At 44.0% G+C, this 13,984-nt stretch overlaps 1 protein-coding gene across 2 annotated transcripts in view; it reads left to right on the top strand.

Annotated features, from left to right (window-relative positions):
- The window catches only part of LOC143035136 (uncharacterized), a 275,953-nt gene that overhangs the window by 219,405 nt on the left and 42,564 nt on the right, over positions 1-13,984 (top strand). For both annotated transcript variants that reach the window (XM_076201744.1, XM_076201745.1), the window contains one exon: positions 1,838-2,080. In XM_076201744.1, the coding sequence (XP_076057859.1) occupies positions 1,838-2,080 (243 nt within the window). The remainder of the gene's footprint in view (positions 1-1,837; positions 2,081-13,984) is intronic.

Genomic DNA, 13,984 nt, shown 5'->3' with positions numbered 1-13,984 from the left:
GGGGTGTCGGTCGACAGGTGGGACATTCATGCCGGGGTCTGGTCCTTAAAGTAAAAATGGATAAAATAGTCTGTCCCGCCGTTCCTGTCTGTTCCTCTTATCGTCTTCTTTCTAGTTTCTGTCCTTCGCCGTCTTTCTGGCCTCATGCTTCTCTTCTGTCTATGTTTATGTTTGTAGTTCTCGCCTTCCCTCTGCCTGCCTGCCTGCTTGCTTGCTTGAATGTCTGCCTGTCTGTAGATGTGTTTGGGACCGGCTCTGTGTGTATCTGTCTGTCTGCCTCCCTATCTCACTTCCACTCCCCGTCTCTCTCTTTCTCTCTCTTTGTCCCATGTATCACTCTGCAGAAATTATTCAGTCTTGGCCATGTCATCACTACGCCCCGAAATTTGGCCACACCATGACGTCCTTTGAAACCCACAACTCACTCAACCCCTCCCCTCCGTGCGGAATTGCATAAACCTCATCTAATTGCAGATTTAATGTTTGGCTGTGCGCGTGGACAGTTCACAGCGCCATACATACACAATCAAACAGAAACATTAAAAACTGAATTATTGTTTTTGAACGATATGGAGGCTTGTTCGTTTGGGTCCTTAACCCGTTCCTCCCCGGAGCTGCCCCACCATCCCTACCCTTTAACCCACGTCCCAGCTGATTAAGGTACAACGTTAGCTAGAATAAAATGTCTAAGATGAATCATGGGCACATACAGCACGATATTCCCTTCTCTTTTTCTTTTATAGTTCCCTGGTGGACTAAATTAAAAAAAATCCCTAACGATTCACGTTGTTATTTCTCATGCATGGTTTTGTCAACAAAACTGCTTTTGTTCAACAGCGACAGAAAAGAAAAGTATGCTTTTGTATGGGTCTGTGCCTCTAGTCAGATTGGCGAGTCAGCAGTGTTACAAGCCCTTGTTGAAAAGGTTTAATTGGGCCTTTCTGCCTCTTGGCAGCCATAAAAAGATCATAAACATATCGTTATGTATATTTCATTGCTTGACCTCTGTGCAGAAGAGTTGAACGAAAATATAACAGTGTAATACTGGACGGGGGAGGTGGTGTGTTGGCGTGGCCTAAGAGGGGGAGGAGTGGAAGGTATTAAAGTGGTGGGGAGTGACATGACAACAGGAGGATGTTCGTCTCCCGTGCCTAACGACCTCGCTTTGCGGATAATGGTTAATCGCACGAAAAAAAATTATAGTTTATTTGTTTATTCACTTTGTTTTTCTGCATTATTGATATTACTATTATTGTTGTTATTATTTTTATTATTATTATTATTATTATTGTTATTACTATTACTGACATTATTATTGATATTGTTGTTAATGTTATTATTGTTATTTTCGAATTATTTGGATCAGAAATAGGAAGTGAATTAAAAATATGTGGAACGGTTGCCAAGCCCAGGGTCCTGGCTGAACGAAGTCGTCTGGCTGTAGTTTCAGAGCAAGTTTATAATTCCACAGCTGACGAGACTAAAGTCTTCAAAGAGCGCCACGGTTGCCTGAAGGTGCAGTCCCGTGGGCAAGTTCTTGGTCCCCGGACTGAGACCCCTCCCCCTTCCCCCCACACCCTCAATATTTTCCTCTCAACTTTATAATTGTTGTTGTTGCTGCTGCTGACCTCGGACAGTAGACAGGAGACAGGGATGAACCTTTCTTCCACGAGGAGCTCTGATAAGAGGGAAACAATGGGTGGGAGTGGGTGCCTGCCTTCCACTTGGCAACCTCCCTTGTAAGGGGGAAAAACCCCTTGGTATATGAATAGATTATTATTATTGTTATTATTATTATCATTATTATTATTATTCAACATTTTTTTCGTCCTTCCAGGAGGACGAGGACAGCTGGATCAGCGGGGAAGAGCTCCACACGGAAGGCAGTAGCGACGACGACGGCGGCGGAAAAGGAGGCGGAGGTGGAGTAGGTGGCGGCAGCGGCGGGAAGAGGGACGCCCATGCTCGCACGGCCCATCACACGGCGCACCTCGAGAGAACTTCCTCGGCGAAGCGGCGACCTCCCCCGTCGCCCCCACCCTCGCCGCCCCCGGCAGAGGCCTCCGAGCCCGTCAGCCAGGTGAGAGTGCTTGGTCGTTGAATTGGTGGGGTTCCGTCAGTACGGTGGAGTCAGTGGGATCTTAGGCTGGTGTCAGACTCTCCGGCGTCACCGTTGCGGATTGTTGTCGACGCCAGCAAATTCTCCCTTAGGAGTCGTCAGACTCGAAAGGTTATGCACAGTGTTTCAACCAGGGGAGGGGAGATGGTGGTCATTACAAACATCATCTGGCCGTATAGTATGACGAGCCGTCAGCCAGGTGAGAGTGCTTGGTCGTTGAATTGGTGGGGTTCCGTCAGTACGGTGGAGTCAGTGGGATCTTAGGCTGGTGTCAGACTCTCCGGCGTCACCGTTGCGGATTGTTGTCGACGCCAGCAAATTCTCCCTTAGGAGTCGTCAGACTCGAAAGGTTATGCACAGTGTTTCAACCAGGGGAGGGGAGATGGTGGTCATTACAAACATCATCTGGCCGTATAGTATGACGCCGGCCTTGTTCCGGTGAGCTCCGGAGTGGAAGACCTTGTTACGTGTGTGTGTATATGTATATATATGTATATATATATATATATATATATATATATATATATATATATATATATATATATATATATATGTCACTCCCACGGGCTTTAAACCCGTATGGTGGGTGTTTATGAAAGACACGCGGATAAGCCCGGTCTTTAGTTCAGATCCGGACCTGTCACACACCACACACACACACACACACACACACACACACACACACACAACACATATATATATATATATATATATATATATATATATACATATAGTATTATATGTAGTCGCCTAGTGAATAGGCTGGTGAGCCTGCAGTGGATTCTCAATTATTAGTATCTCACTTTCTTTAGAAATAAATTGGATAAACAAATAGATAAAAATCTGCCGCCATAATTTTGGCGGTTGGTGTGAAACTTTGCATTTGGCTTGGATTGCGCCCATGAAAGTTATTTTTTTTTACTTGGTCCAAATGCGATTGCTTGATTGATAAAGATAAAGAAAAGAAAATTAAATTAATAAAAAAAAATGGGGGCCTCGTGATAGCCCGGTGGATACTGTATCGAACTTGCAAGCTGGTGGTCGTGAGTTCGATTCCCGGAACCCACTGTGTGAATCTTGTGTTGGGGAGGCGACCCAAACATCGGCCTAAGAACCCAGTGGCTTGCCTTACCAGGGGTATCATTTCGTGGGGGTGGAAAAGTGATGCGAGTTTTGGTAGATAAAATAAAATATTATATTCTACAAAAATAGTCCCCCCTTGAAAGAAAATGGGCGAATTGTGTCGCCTCACTGAGTATGGTTACAATACATCCCTCACCCGAGTCATGCAAAGCGAACAAGCACATCTGTCTATATTTTAGGCACTTGAAACTTGGTATGAAATTGTGCTTGCGCAAAGGAAAGGTTTTTGACTTGGTGCCAAAGTGATATCATGGCTTTATTGGTAGTTATTGGGCAAAAAATGTATCCCTTTGACTTCATATTACGCGATCGATAGGTGTCCTCCGTCTCCCTCTCCTTACCCTGGATGCTTTGGCAAATGTGAACAATGGAGACAGGAAGAAAGAGAGAATTCTTCTGTATTAAGAGGTTAACATTTTTGTTATTGTTTATGTAATCGAACCTGGATCCCTTTATTTGAATGAGACGTTACCACTGTCCAACGTGACCTTACAAGAATCGAACTGAGTAATAGAAATATAGTTACAGGTATCAGAAATCATAAGACACTGCGGGGAATTGAAGAGTTTTAGGGATATATATATATATATATATATATATATATATATATATATATATATATGTGTGTGTGTGTGTGTGTGTGTGTGTGTATTTTTTTGTGCTGATAGTAATAAAGTATAGAGACTGGAGGAAGGTGTCAGAGAGAGAATTTACATTTGACTGAATTAAATGGCCAGACAGAAGCCAGAAATGACGTACAAGTATTCGGTAGCATTGGATGGTTAAAAGGCTTATCATCTTTCCCTTCAAGGGTGGAGACAAATGATCTTTCTTTACAAGTACATATGTGTAATTCTGGACCGTAGAAATGTCGTGACCTTTCCTCCCAGTAGTATGCAGTAACGACTCATAGGCATGAAGAGTATTCAGGTCGGGCTAGATTACAGCAAGATTAATTTGGCTTTGGAAAAAGTTTCACAATAACTTGAGTGGGTTGAGGGCAATTTGAATTTCAGGTTTCTAGTGAGTTTTGAGATGCAATAGAGCAACTAAGCTCACCTTCTTCTTCTTCTCGCTCACGTTCTTTCCTATCTGCAGTCCCTTCTGTGTCTCCTCCTATATCTATCAGTCACCATCCCCTTCTCTTTTCAATTACCTTCCACCCCCCGCCCGGCCTTCCTCCTTTCCACGTCCAATTTGTCTACCATTCTATCTTCTTCCCACCCGTCCGCCTTTTTCCATCTTTCCTGTTTAATCGTATATCTCACTTTTATTGTTTTATTTCAACATTTCTTTTCGTTTTGAATATCCCATTTGTTTGATTTACTTTTGCTCCTCCGTCCTCACTCTTTCTATTCCGCATTAGGCGTTTCTGATGCTGTTCCTTCTCTCTTGTATCTTCCTCCTTCGTTCTCATCCTTTTCAGCCGACTAGCTATCAGTCCCCACTTTCCGTTTTTCCTACTTTTAGTTATCTGCTCTTCGCCTCCATTATCTCCCATTAATATTTTTATCTTCCTTCTCCCCCTCCTCGCTTCCTCCTAACCCATTTTTTTCTGTTCTTGCCCCTACTCCTCCCTCCAATCCCCCTCTCCCTCCACCTCCTAATCCTCCTCTTCCTTCCACTCCCTCCTCCCCCTCCTGTCCTTCCAACCTCTTCTTCTTTTACTTTCTTCACACATCGCCCTCCTCTCACTTCTCTTCATCACTCCTCCTTTTCTTCGCCATGACCCTCCTCTCCCTGTCACTTTATCAATTTTATTGTTGCTGTCGCCAGGCGATTTTATTCGTCTGAAAAAGAGCGACACTAAGAGGAACGAGGTTGATAGTGTGGTAGCTGGAGCTCTCAAAATCCATATTACTGCTGAATAATATTTTAAGATAACTTTCCTGCAATAACAGCTTCATGTGTGTGTGTACGAGAGAGAGCAGCAGCCTATTGATTAAGCACTTCTCCAACTGAATCAAAACTTTCGCAGTGTATTACATGTTATCGCCAGCTAGAGGGCGTTGTTTATCGCGTGGATGTGGAATTATTTTCCTGTTCGCAGTTAAACCTTTAACCCCAGATTTACCGACAAAGCTCGCTAAAATCACGATCTTCGCTCGGAACTCTTTTTCTCAGATGAATGAAATCCCCTGGTATTAGCCAGGAAAAAGAGCTGCAAAGTTCGTCATCGTTGCAAGATAGAATAGTATAGTGAATCGATATTTTTGGAAGAGTGTATAGGTAGATATTAAGCCCCAGTCACACCAAGCTTAGGACCTGTTTCCGACCACCTTCGACCGAAAATCAAACGATCGGTCGGCGACACAAAACCTATGCAAGTAATTGAAATGGAAAAAATTAATGTGGTTGATAGGATGAAATTTTTTTGTACTGGGGACTATTCAGTGTGTGTTGCAATATATCTATCGATCTATCTATTTATCTATCTTATCACCGACTACCAGCGACTTCCAAAAATTACCTGCCGCTGGTCGGCAACCAAATGGTCGCCGGTGGTCGGAGACAAGTCGTAAGCTTAGTGTGACTGGGCCCTTACTGGTGCTTCGAGATCCACAACTTGATACCCGTAGCCCCACAACAACCAGGAACGATCCTATGTCTGGGAAGAAATTAGGAACTGTTGTCTGTACTGTTTTAGTAGGATCTGTTTCTTTAGTTACCAGTAGGAAGGGGGCATAAGTCATCTACATACATACACACACACACACACACACACACACACACACACACACACACACACACACACACACACATATATATATATATATATATATATATATATATTAACAACCACAATGCACTTTAATTCTAAGCCATCAAAGGCCGACATGCAGAAATTGAAATGCGGTACTGCCAAGGACTCGAACCCAGCATCCACATGACAAGTGCCGTAGTAACTTACCAACTAGGCTATCAAGAAAGAATTAAAGTGTATTGTGGTTGTTTAAATGTATCTCTAATCACTGGGACCCATTCAGTGTTGTACACACACACACACACACACACACACACACACACACACACACACACACACACACACACACACACACACACATATATATATATATATATATATATATATATATATATATGTGTGTGTGTGTGTGTGTGTGTGTGTGTGTGCACATACAAATGGCGAGAGTCGTTTGAACTCCCGAGTTACCAGGGGATTTCCAGCTTCAGGAAAGCTTGATTACATCCACAACGCTCTCTCTCCGTTTGCGGGAGGGGGTGGTGGTGGGAACGAGACGACGGATATCGCACGATCCGGACCCATAACTATCAAAACCATACAGGAACACTTTCTTTATTGTTGTAATAATGCAATTTAATTAACACAGAATGACCTTCCTTATAAAAACGTTAATAAGTAGAAATATAACAGTGAAAACGACTGCAAATGGCTTCTGGCATGCTTCTCTCTCTCTCTCTCTCTCTCTCTCTCTCTCTCTCTCTCTCTCTCTCTCTCTCTCTCTTTCTCTCTCTCTCTCTCTCTCTCTCTCTCTCTCTCTCTACTTGTAGATGCTGAGGTTCAGACCAGATGACCACAGTATGCTGTGGACTTGTAATATAAGGCGCCCATTCGATACCAATACCCTAATGAGTTCCTGAGGGGTTTTGGAAAACACTACTTTCCTGTGCTTGTGTCTATTGCTCAGTATTTTCTATCTTCACTCGAGCACCCACCCACTTTCTCTGATAAGTCGTTCAACAGGTTGCTATTGCTTATTCTTTCGTACTTGCCCACACCTCCCGACTTCCGTTCTCCTTCCGCCCCCCTTTTGTCTCGCCTCATTCCTCGCCCATCCTTCCTTTTCATCTTTGATCTTTCTCCCGCCCCCTTTCTCCCCTTCCTCTCCCTCATTCTCTTGTCTCTCCCACGCTTTCTAGATTCTTTCCCTCGTTCTTCGCCTCCCCCCACCATATTCTATCTCTATCCCCCAGCAAGTATGCGTTTATAAGTAGAGTGAGCTGACGTGGTATTAGTAGATGACCTCAGCAGGCATTTTCGCGAGGAAGACAAAGGTGCAAATCTAGGTTGAAATCAGGTATAAAAAGTTGGGCTCTCTGCAGGAATGCAGGGCTTAGTGACGTCATATAATCCAGTCCATGTTTGAAATCACAGTGCACCTGAGGGCTACGTGACGTTATGTAAGTTCTAAAGACATGATCAGAAAATGTGGACAGATTTTGTTCATTTAGACTAGTAGTCTTGCTCAAGTAAGGTCCTCCGACGAAGCAGGTTCAAACGACATGACGTCACTTTTGCGGCTGCGGACATTTCAAATATTAAATCACTAAAAACTTCGAATTTTGAAGGATTAATATGCCAACAGCATTCAACAATAACTGATCTTTACCCAATCCCAGCCTTCAGTAGTAATTAAAAAAAAAATTGACTATTGCATTGTAACGTGATAAAAAAAATCACCAATGACGGGCATCTTGTTAACGTTCTTAAATATGGCGGACTGTTAATATCGTACGCGTCCTTTGTCTGACCCTATGCCCCCACCCCTCAGTCCCCACCCCCTACCACCTCCATCTCCGATCAATACGTCGTGTTATGCCATGGATTTTGAATGAGATTCAAGTGCATTCCGCATGTTGTATTTTGAAGCTGGACAATTCCGTTGTGTATGAAGAAGGATGCACCTGGAAGTAGAGGAGGAGGATTGATTGGTTGATTCACAAACACCATTCAGAAATACGTGACCAGATTGGATAATAAAAGCAGGAAATATAGCAGCAGGTGGAGTTCTTTTAGGGAACCCCATCTCATGCCTTCTCCCGGTATGTCAATGCTCCAGAGGTCTTCCATCTTTAGACTAAGATGGCATCGACTGGCAGCTCCGGCCGCAGTAAATAAAGGAGACTACGCCAGTTTTGAACGAATGAACTGGGATAATTTTTCACCTATTATTCATTGAGGGTGGGGTCCTTTAGCTAAATAAAATCGCCTGGCGACGAGCAAAACGAAACAAGTGAAGGTTCCAACGAGAATCCCACTTACAACTGATCACATAGTGAAATATGAATTAAAGTGAAATCAATACACAAAATAGATTATTAAGAATGAATGAGTAAAATTTAAAGTAGTTTTAAATCTGCAAGATATAAGAATAGATTATGTTGTAACAAACTTTGGAACGCTAGCTGAATTAATATTTTGTCTGTCCCAAAAATGTGCAGAAGACAGCCTAGGGCAGAGATTGCTGCTAAGGCAAGAATGTGATCCTGTAATCTTGCTTCGCTGTGAAAGTTTAGACGTTAGGTTAAATTTTCCAGTTTGAAAAGCCGTCAAGTCCAAGGCGCTGAATGTGGACTATGGACTATCCAGAAAAGATTACCCGTTCACGCGGGATCGGTAGTTGTGAGAGGAATAGTCTGAAGAAAAATTAAAAGATAGTCGTGTATAAAAGTGTGTTATTGCCACTTGGCGTTTTCGGGATATTTATTAGAGTATGTATGTGTCGTGGCGTAGGCGATATGGCCAGGAGACTTGGAGTTCGAGGCCTGCATCAGTAATTAGGGGAAATCTTTTTGTGAGATTTAGTAGCAATATTTCAACCAGTAAAGCTAGGAAAGGAGTCGGAAGCTTAGTCGTAGGGGCAGTCAGAAAGATAGAAAGACTTTAGTGGTAGGTAAGCTGAAATGAGAAGATGCAGTAGAAGAGAAAGTTAGATTTTTTTTTTTTTTTACAGTAGGAAAGTATGTAGATGTTTGTACGTGTGATCATGTTTTATGACTGCGATGGGCTAATGTGCCATGCAGAGAGGGTTGTTGCCTCTATGCTGTTGTACAGAGAATATGATATTCATATAATAATGTAGAATATACTGTACGAGTCATAGCGTGTTCCCTGCCGACGAAACAGGTCTCCTGAAGTAACGGAGCCGTTTTACCAGTGAGACGAAGGTAGGTATGACTAGGTTGCACAGAATGAACGAAAATATCCAGCGAGGACTGATCTGGGCCAGTAGTTTCCATTGAGAGACCCCGCATTGGCCTTCGGCACAAAAAGTCGGGATAGGCAGCCCCGCCAATTTATTCTTATTGTCCTGTCGTCCAGGTAGTTACATAGCAAATGTGTGAACGGCAGAGCAAAATCGAAATCGTAGTACAATTTGTACTTAAGGCCTTCGTGCCAGACAGTATCGAATGCTTTCTCCACATCCTTACAAACCAAAATGGCCTTACCAGAGCGATCATCTGGCAGTCTTTGAACCCACTGATTGATCTTGGAGTATCTGACGGGTTGCGCCGGCTGTTGTTGTAAATTTGGCCGCTGTTGTTGTGCTCTGAGCCGTACTTCATCGTAGTTGGGGATTTCTACTCAATGTCGGCCTTCCTAGAGGAGTTTGCACTGTGCGCGCCGACTGTGTCGTGGTGGTGATGTGAACCATCGTGAACGTGCGTTGCCAGCGAGGACAGCTGCCTAACATTTATTATTGTTATTTTTATTATTAACATTGTTATTATTATCATTCTTTCTTGCTAATGGTAGAAAGCGATTGCCTTGACTGGAAAGATTGTATGATCAGTTAGTCCAGTTGTCATTAGACGGACCAAATGGGCTTTTGTTGATCCAAGTTGACGAGCTGACTACATTCTGGTACTCCGCTTTTTGTTTCTGTTGGCGAGCCAAGCCGAGCCCATCATCTTTTTAAGTCGTTGTGGATGATTGGTTTCGACCTCACTCCACACAGTGTGGGCTTGGCTTCGAGTCCATGGCTACTGGTGACTGTCATTTGCCTTGGCTGTACGAGCACGCAGGGAAAAGGTGGAGGCTGATATTGCCGTGAAGTTCCTCTCGTTCAGTAACACGTTTAGTATTCAAATGACACTAATGTCCAGATCTGGGTGAACCTGACTCAGTGATTTGGGGCCAAGAAAAAATCTAACATGTATTTCATCTGTACATTTTTTCTTTATTGAATACAGTCATCTGGTGGTAGCCTGAATAAAGGCAAAAATTAGAATATACAACGAAAACGTAAATGAAGATGAGTTTCATGAACATGTTGAAGAATCCTTCCGATATATAAGGGGGAGAGGGTGTCGGTGAATGAAACCCAGATGCTGTGACAGCCTTCATCTCTATCAATGTTCTTTGTGCCTCCTCTCTTCTTATAGCTTTATCACTATCCTCTCCCATCAGCCATTCTCATGATGTCTACATACAAAGCATCCCAGTCCTCCACTACATTCAACAACTCCCGAAAATATTCTTCCTATCTTCCCCTTACCGCCTTCACTTCCATTAGCATCTGTCCGTCTGCACCCTTTACCTCCTCTACCTGACTCGTCTCCCCTCACTCTTTGTAATTTCCTTTTTTTTTTTTTTCTAAAGGTTCTGTTAAACAACTTACCCACTTTTCTCCTCTTGGCCTCTCTCGCCTTGCGATTTGCTTCTACTCTCATCCCTCTCTACCTCTCAACATTTCTTTGTAACCATTCTTATGCTCACCTCCTCATCCCACCATTTACTGCCTCTTCTGTTCTCTCCCATCTTCCTCATCTTACACAGTCTTTGCCCACTTCAGCACTTCCCTTAAACGTGCCCACTCTTCATCTTCTCCCACTTCAGATTTATCATTCAGTACATTCCATACCTCTCTTTTGTTTTGTATTCTCTTTCGTGTTCAACTTTCTCACTTTCAGCACCTCTACCTGCCTCCCTCCCTCTCTTCATTCTGTAGCTCCACTTTACCTCCACTCTCAGTTTCAATATTACCAGATGATCAGACATTCCTTCAAACTTCTCTGTACACATTCCGTCCAAAACGCTTCTCTCTCTTTTCACTACTAGGGTCATGTGTTCTCCCAAATGCCGATCTCAAAGGAACTAATGATAACAATAGTAGTAATTATGATAATAGTAATGATGATAATGAACAGATTATAAGTGAGACGGGCACCCCTTGACGGGAAACAAAGGAGCACATATGAGTAGCGGGAATGTAATAAACAAATTAAGGTTGAAGTACATGTGGGAGGAGACGAAGGTGATTTGATTACCAAGGTAATGTCCAGAGTCGAGTGGGACGGTGCTCTTATTGTAAGAGAGTGAGGGTAGGGAGCTAATAGGTCACAGGGAAGGAAGGGGAGGTGCAAGTGGGGCATTAGGTCAGTGTGATGGAAGAGGAGGTGGGGAGGAAGGTGAACAATCAGAGGAACATAGCTTCTTAGTACAACTTAGCAGGTACATATACAGTAGTTCTCCCCATTGGAAGCATCTAAAATTTGGAACGGAAATGTAATCCGAAAGTAGATCCCAGGTTAATAGAAAGTACGTCTGGTAATCAGTCTTTTTCGGAACTTCTTGTTCCTAATATTGGAAAATTCCTAATTTGAGATATTTCGCGTGCAGACGTATATCTAAGCTTTGCTTCCGTCCTCGTCTTTATTGGACTTGCATAATTACTTTCATCTCAGTAAATCAAAAATCTATACTATCATATTGATTTTTTATTTGCAACCCTCAGATGTCAATGATTTACATCTATGAAAATACTGGAAATGGTAAAATACTGCAGTTGAAAAACAAAAAATAGCTTTGTTAAGAAAACCTTCGAGATGTAGTCAAGGTAGTTGGGCGTTGGATAGGAACATCCTCAATCTTTGACTATATTCCACTCGTAAAAAGAAATCCCTTTTATTACAAGATAACCACTGTATATGAAGCTATATGCAAAGCAAAGGGAGTGTCATTTGTATAACTAAAGCTCTAAGTTTGTAAATTGTTGTACAAGGAATTTACGAGCCAAAGTCCAAGGAAATATAGGGTGCATAAAGACAAATGAAATATGCATTAAAATGTGTGGCAATAAGAGAAAACTCAAATGGAGAGACAGGAAGGACGTGGAAAGAAATGTGAACACAAAACTGGGAGAGAGAGAGAAAGAGAGAGAGCGAGAAAGTGAGAGAAAGACGAAGGGCATGGCAATGGATACCGTGAGAAGGGAACTGAAACCAGTGAAGAAATAATTGTTTAGTAAGAGGATCCTTGCCGGGGGCGAGGCCGCTGCTGGGAGAAGACAGACGCAAAGGGAAACGAGGAAGAAAAAATATCCCAGAATTTAAGGTGAACGGGAGGGAGGGAGAGCTAGAGAGGGAGAGTGAGAGCTGGAAAGGGAGAGGAGCGAACGATAGATGGAGAGGGAGGGGAGTGACCGAGAGTTAGAGAGAGAGAGAGGGGGGGGGGGAGCGAGCTAGAACTAAAGAGGGAGAGGGGTGAGCGAGAAAGAAGGGAGTTAAGGGAGGGAGGGAGAGGTAAAGGAGGAGGAAAGGGAATAGAAAGAGAGAAAGAGATATGGTAAAACGAACTAAAGAGTTAGAGATAAAGCGCTAGAGAAAGAAGGAGGGAGTGGGGAGGGGGAAGAGTGGAGGGAGTGTGTGTGTGTGTGTGTGTGTGTGTGTGTGTGTGTGTGTGTGTGTGTCTCCGTGTCTGTGTCCATGTCCGTCCTTGTTGGCTGGCAAACGTATTCTAGAGGGTGTGACACCGTACCGCTTCATCGATATATTGATGACCAAAGTCGTCCTTGAGACACTTTGACATCGGGTTCAGGCCCCACCCTGCCCTCTGGAAGAGCAAGGCCAGTGGTAGGGAAAGGAAGAGAGGAGAGGAAAGTAAAGGGAAGGGTTACTAAGGGAATCTGCATCTCGAGCCGCGGAAGGAAGGCAGGAGCAGGGGAGTTTACTTACAACCCCCAAATGAGGTTACGCGCTACTGCTACTTAGGGGGAGTCTTCCCTCCTCCTTCCTAGCCCCCCTCCCCCTCACAACCAACCCAGCTCACCCCACACAACCAAACCCCTCCCCTATACACAATCAACACCCTCCTTCCCCCACATATAACCAAACCCCCTCCCCCCACAACCCCCCTTCCCCACACACAACCAACACCCCTCCCCCTCACATACAACCAACCCCAACCCCTTCACAATCAACCCTTCCTTCACACACAGCAACCAACCTACACACACACACACACACACACACACACACACACACACACACACACACAGTGTATGTGGATTAGGTCGGGTCCAATATTTTTCCTTCCTGTCCATTGCCCAATCACTTTTTCACATAAAGGAACCTGACAATCGCTGATTGGTTCCTTAGCCTCCGACTAGTCGATGCCACAGGAACAGTGTCCCTCTTCCCCTCCCCCCATCTCGTAACTGTACAGTCCAGAGCTTTTTAACGGAAACATGTGCGTATTACCCTTCAGACCTCGTATAGTCATATTTTTGGGTTATGACCTTGCACACAACCAGACACCCATCTCCATGCTCAAGGAGGAGAGTAACGGCGTGGTGTGTACTCGCATTAAAATATATTTCACGCCATGAGCGGGCGCGAGCGAAGCACCACAGCATAAAGGCATGTGCCGGCACTGGTAGCCATGAAACCAACAAGCAGGTTGGTGTGTGTCTGTTTACGCGTAAGTGTGTAACAGTACGTGAACGTTACTTGGACTATGGTGACGAGGGAGTGAATGAAGCTCGAGTGGGTTGCTATTTTTATTCTGGTTAGTGCGAATGTCGACCTAGGCTGGGTCGGCGGTCGAGCTCCGAGGCGTTCCCGACCGCAAAAGTGACCACGTGGGCCTGGGGACGAGCACCGCTGGTTAAGAGCTGTAGAGAACTGCCTTTGGAAACCAAAGCCTGGCTCCTTATCTTGCGTACGCTACAGTAGCAAAGG

The sequence above is a fragment of the Oratosquilla oratoria genome, chromosome 18, assembly GCF_046742065.1.
Source record: "Oratosquilla oratoria isolate Oo_2021 chromosome 18, ASM4674206v1, whole genome shotgun sequence".
NCBI classification, from domain to species: domain Eukaryota; kingdom Metazoa; phylum Arthropoda; class Malacostraca; order Stomatopoda; family Squillidae; genus Oratosquilla; species Oratosquilla oratoria.
The sequence above is the reverse complement of the archived record's forward strand: the minus strand, read 5'-3'. Positions and strand labels throughout refer to the sequence as shown.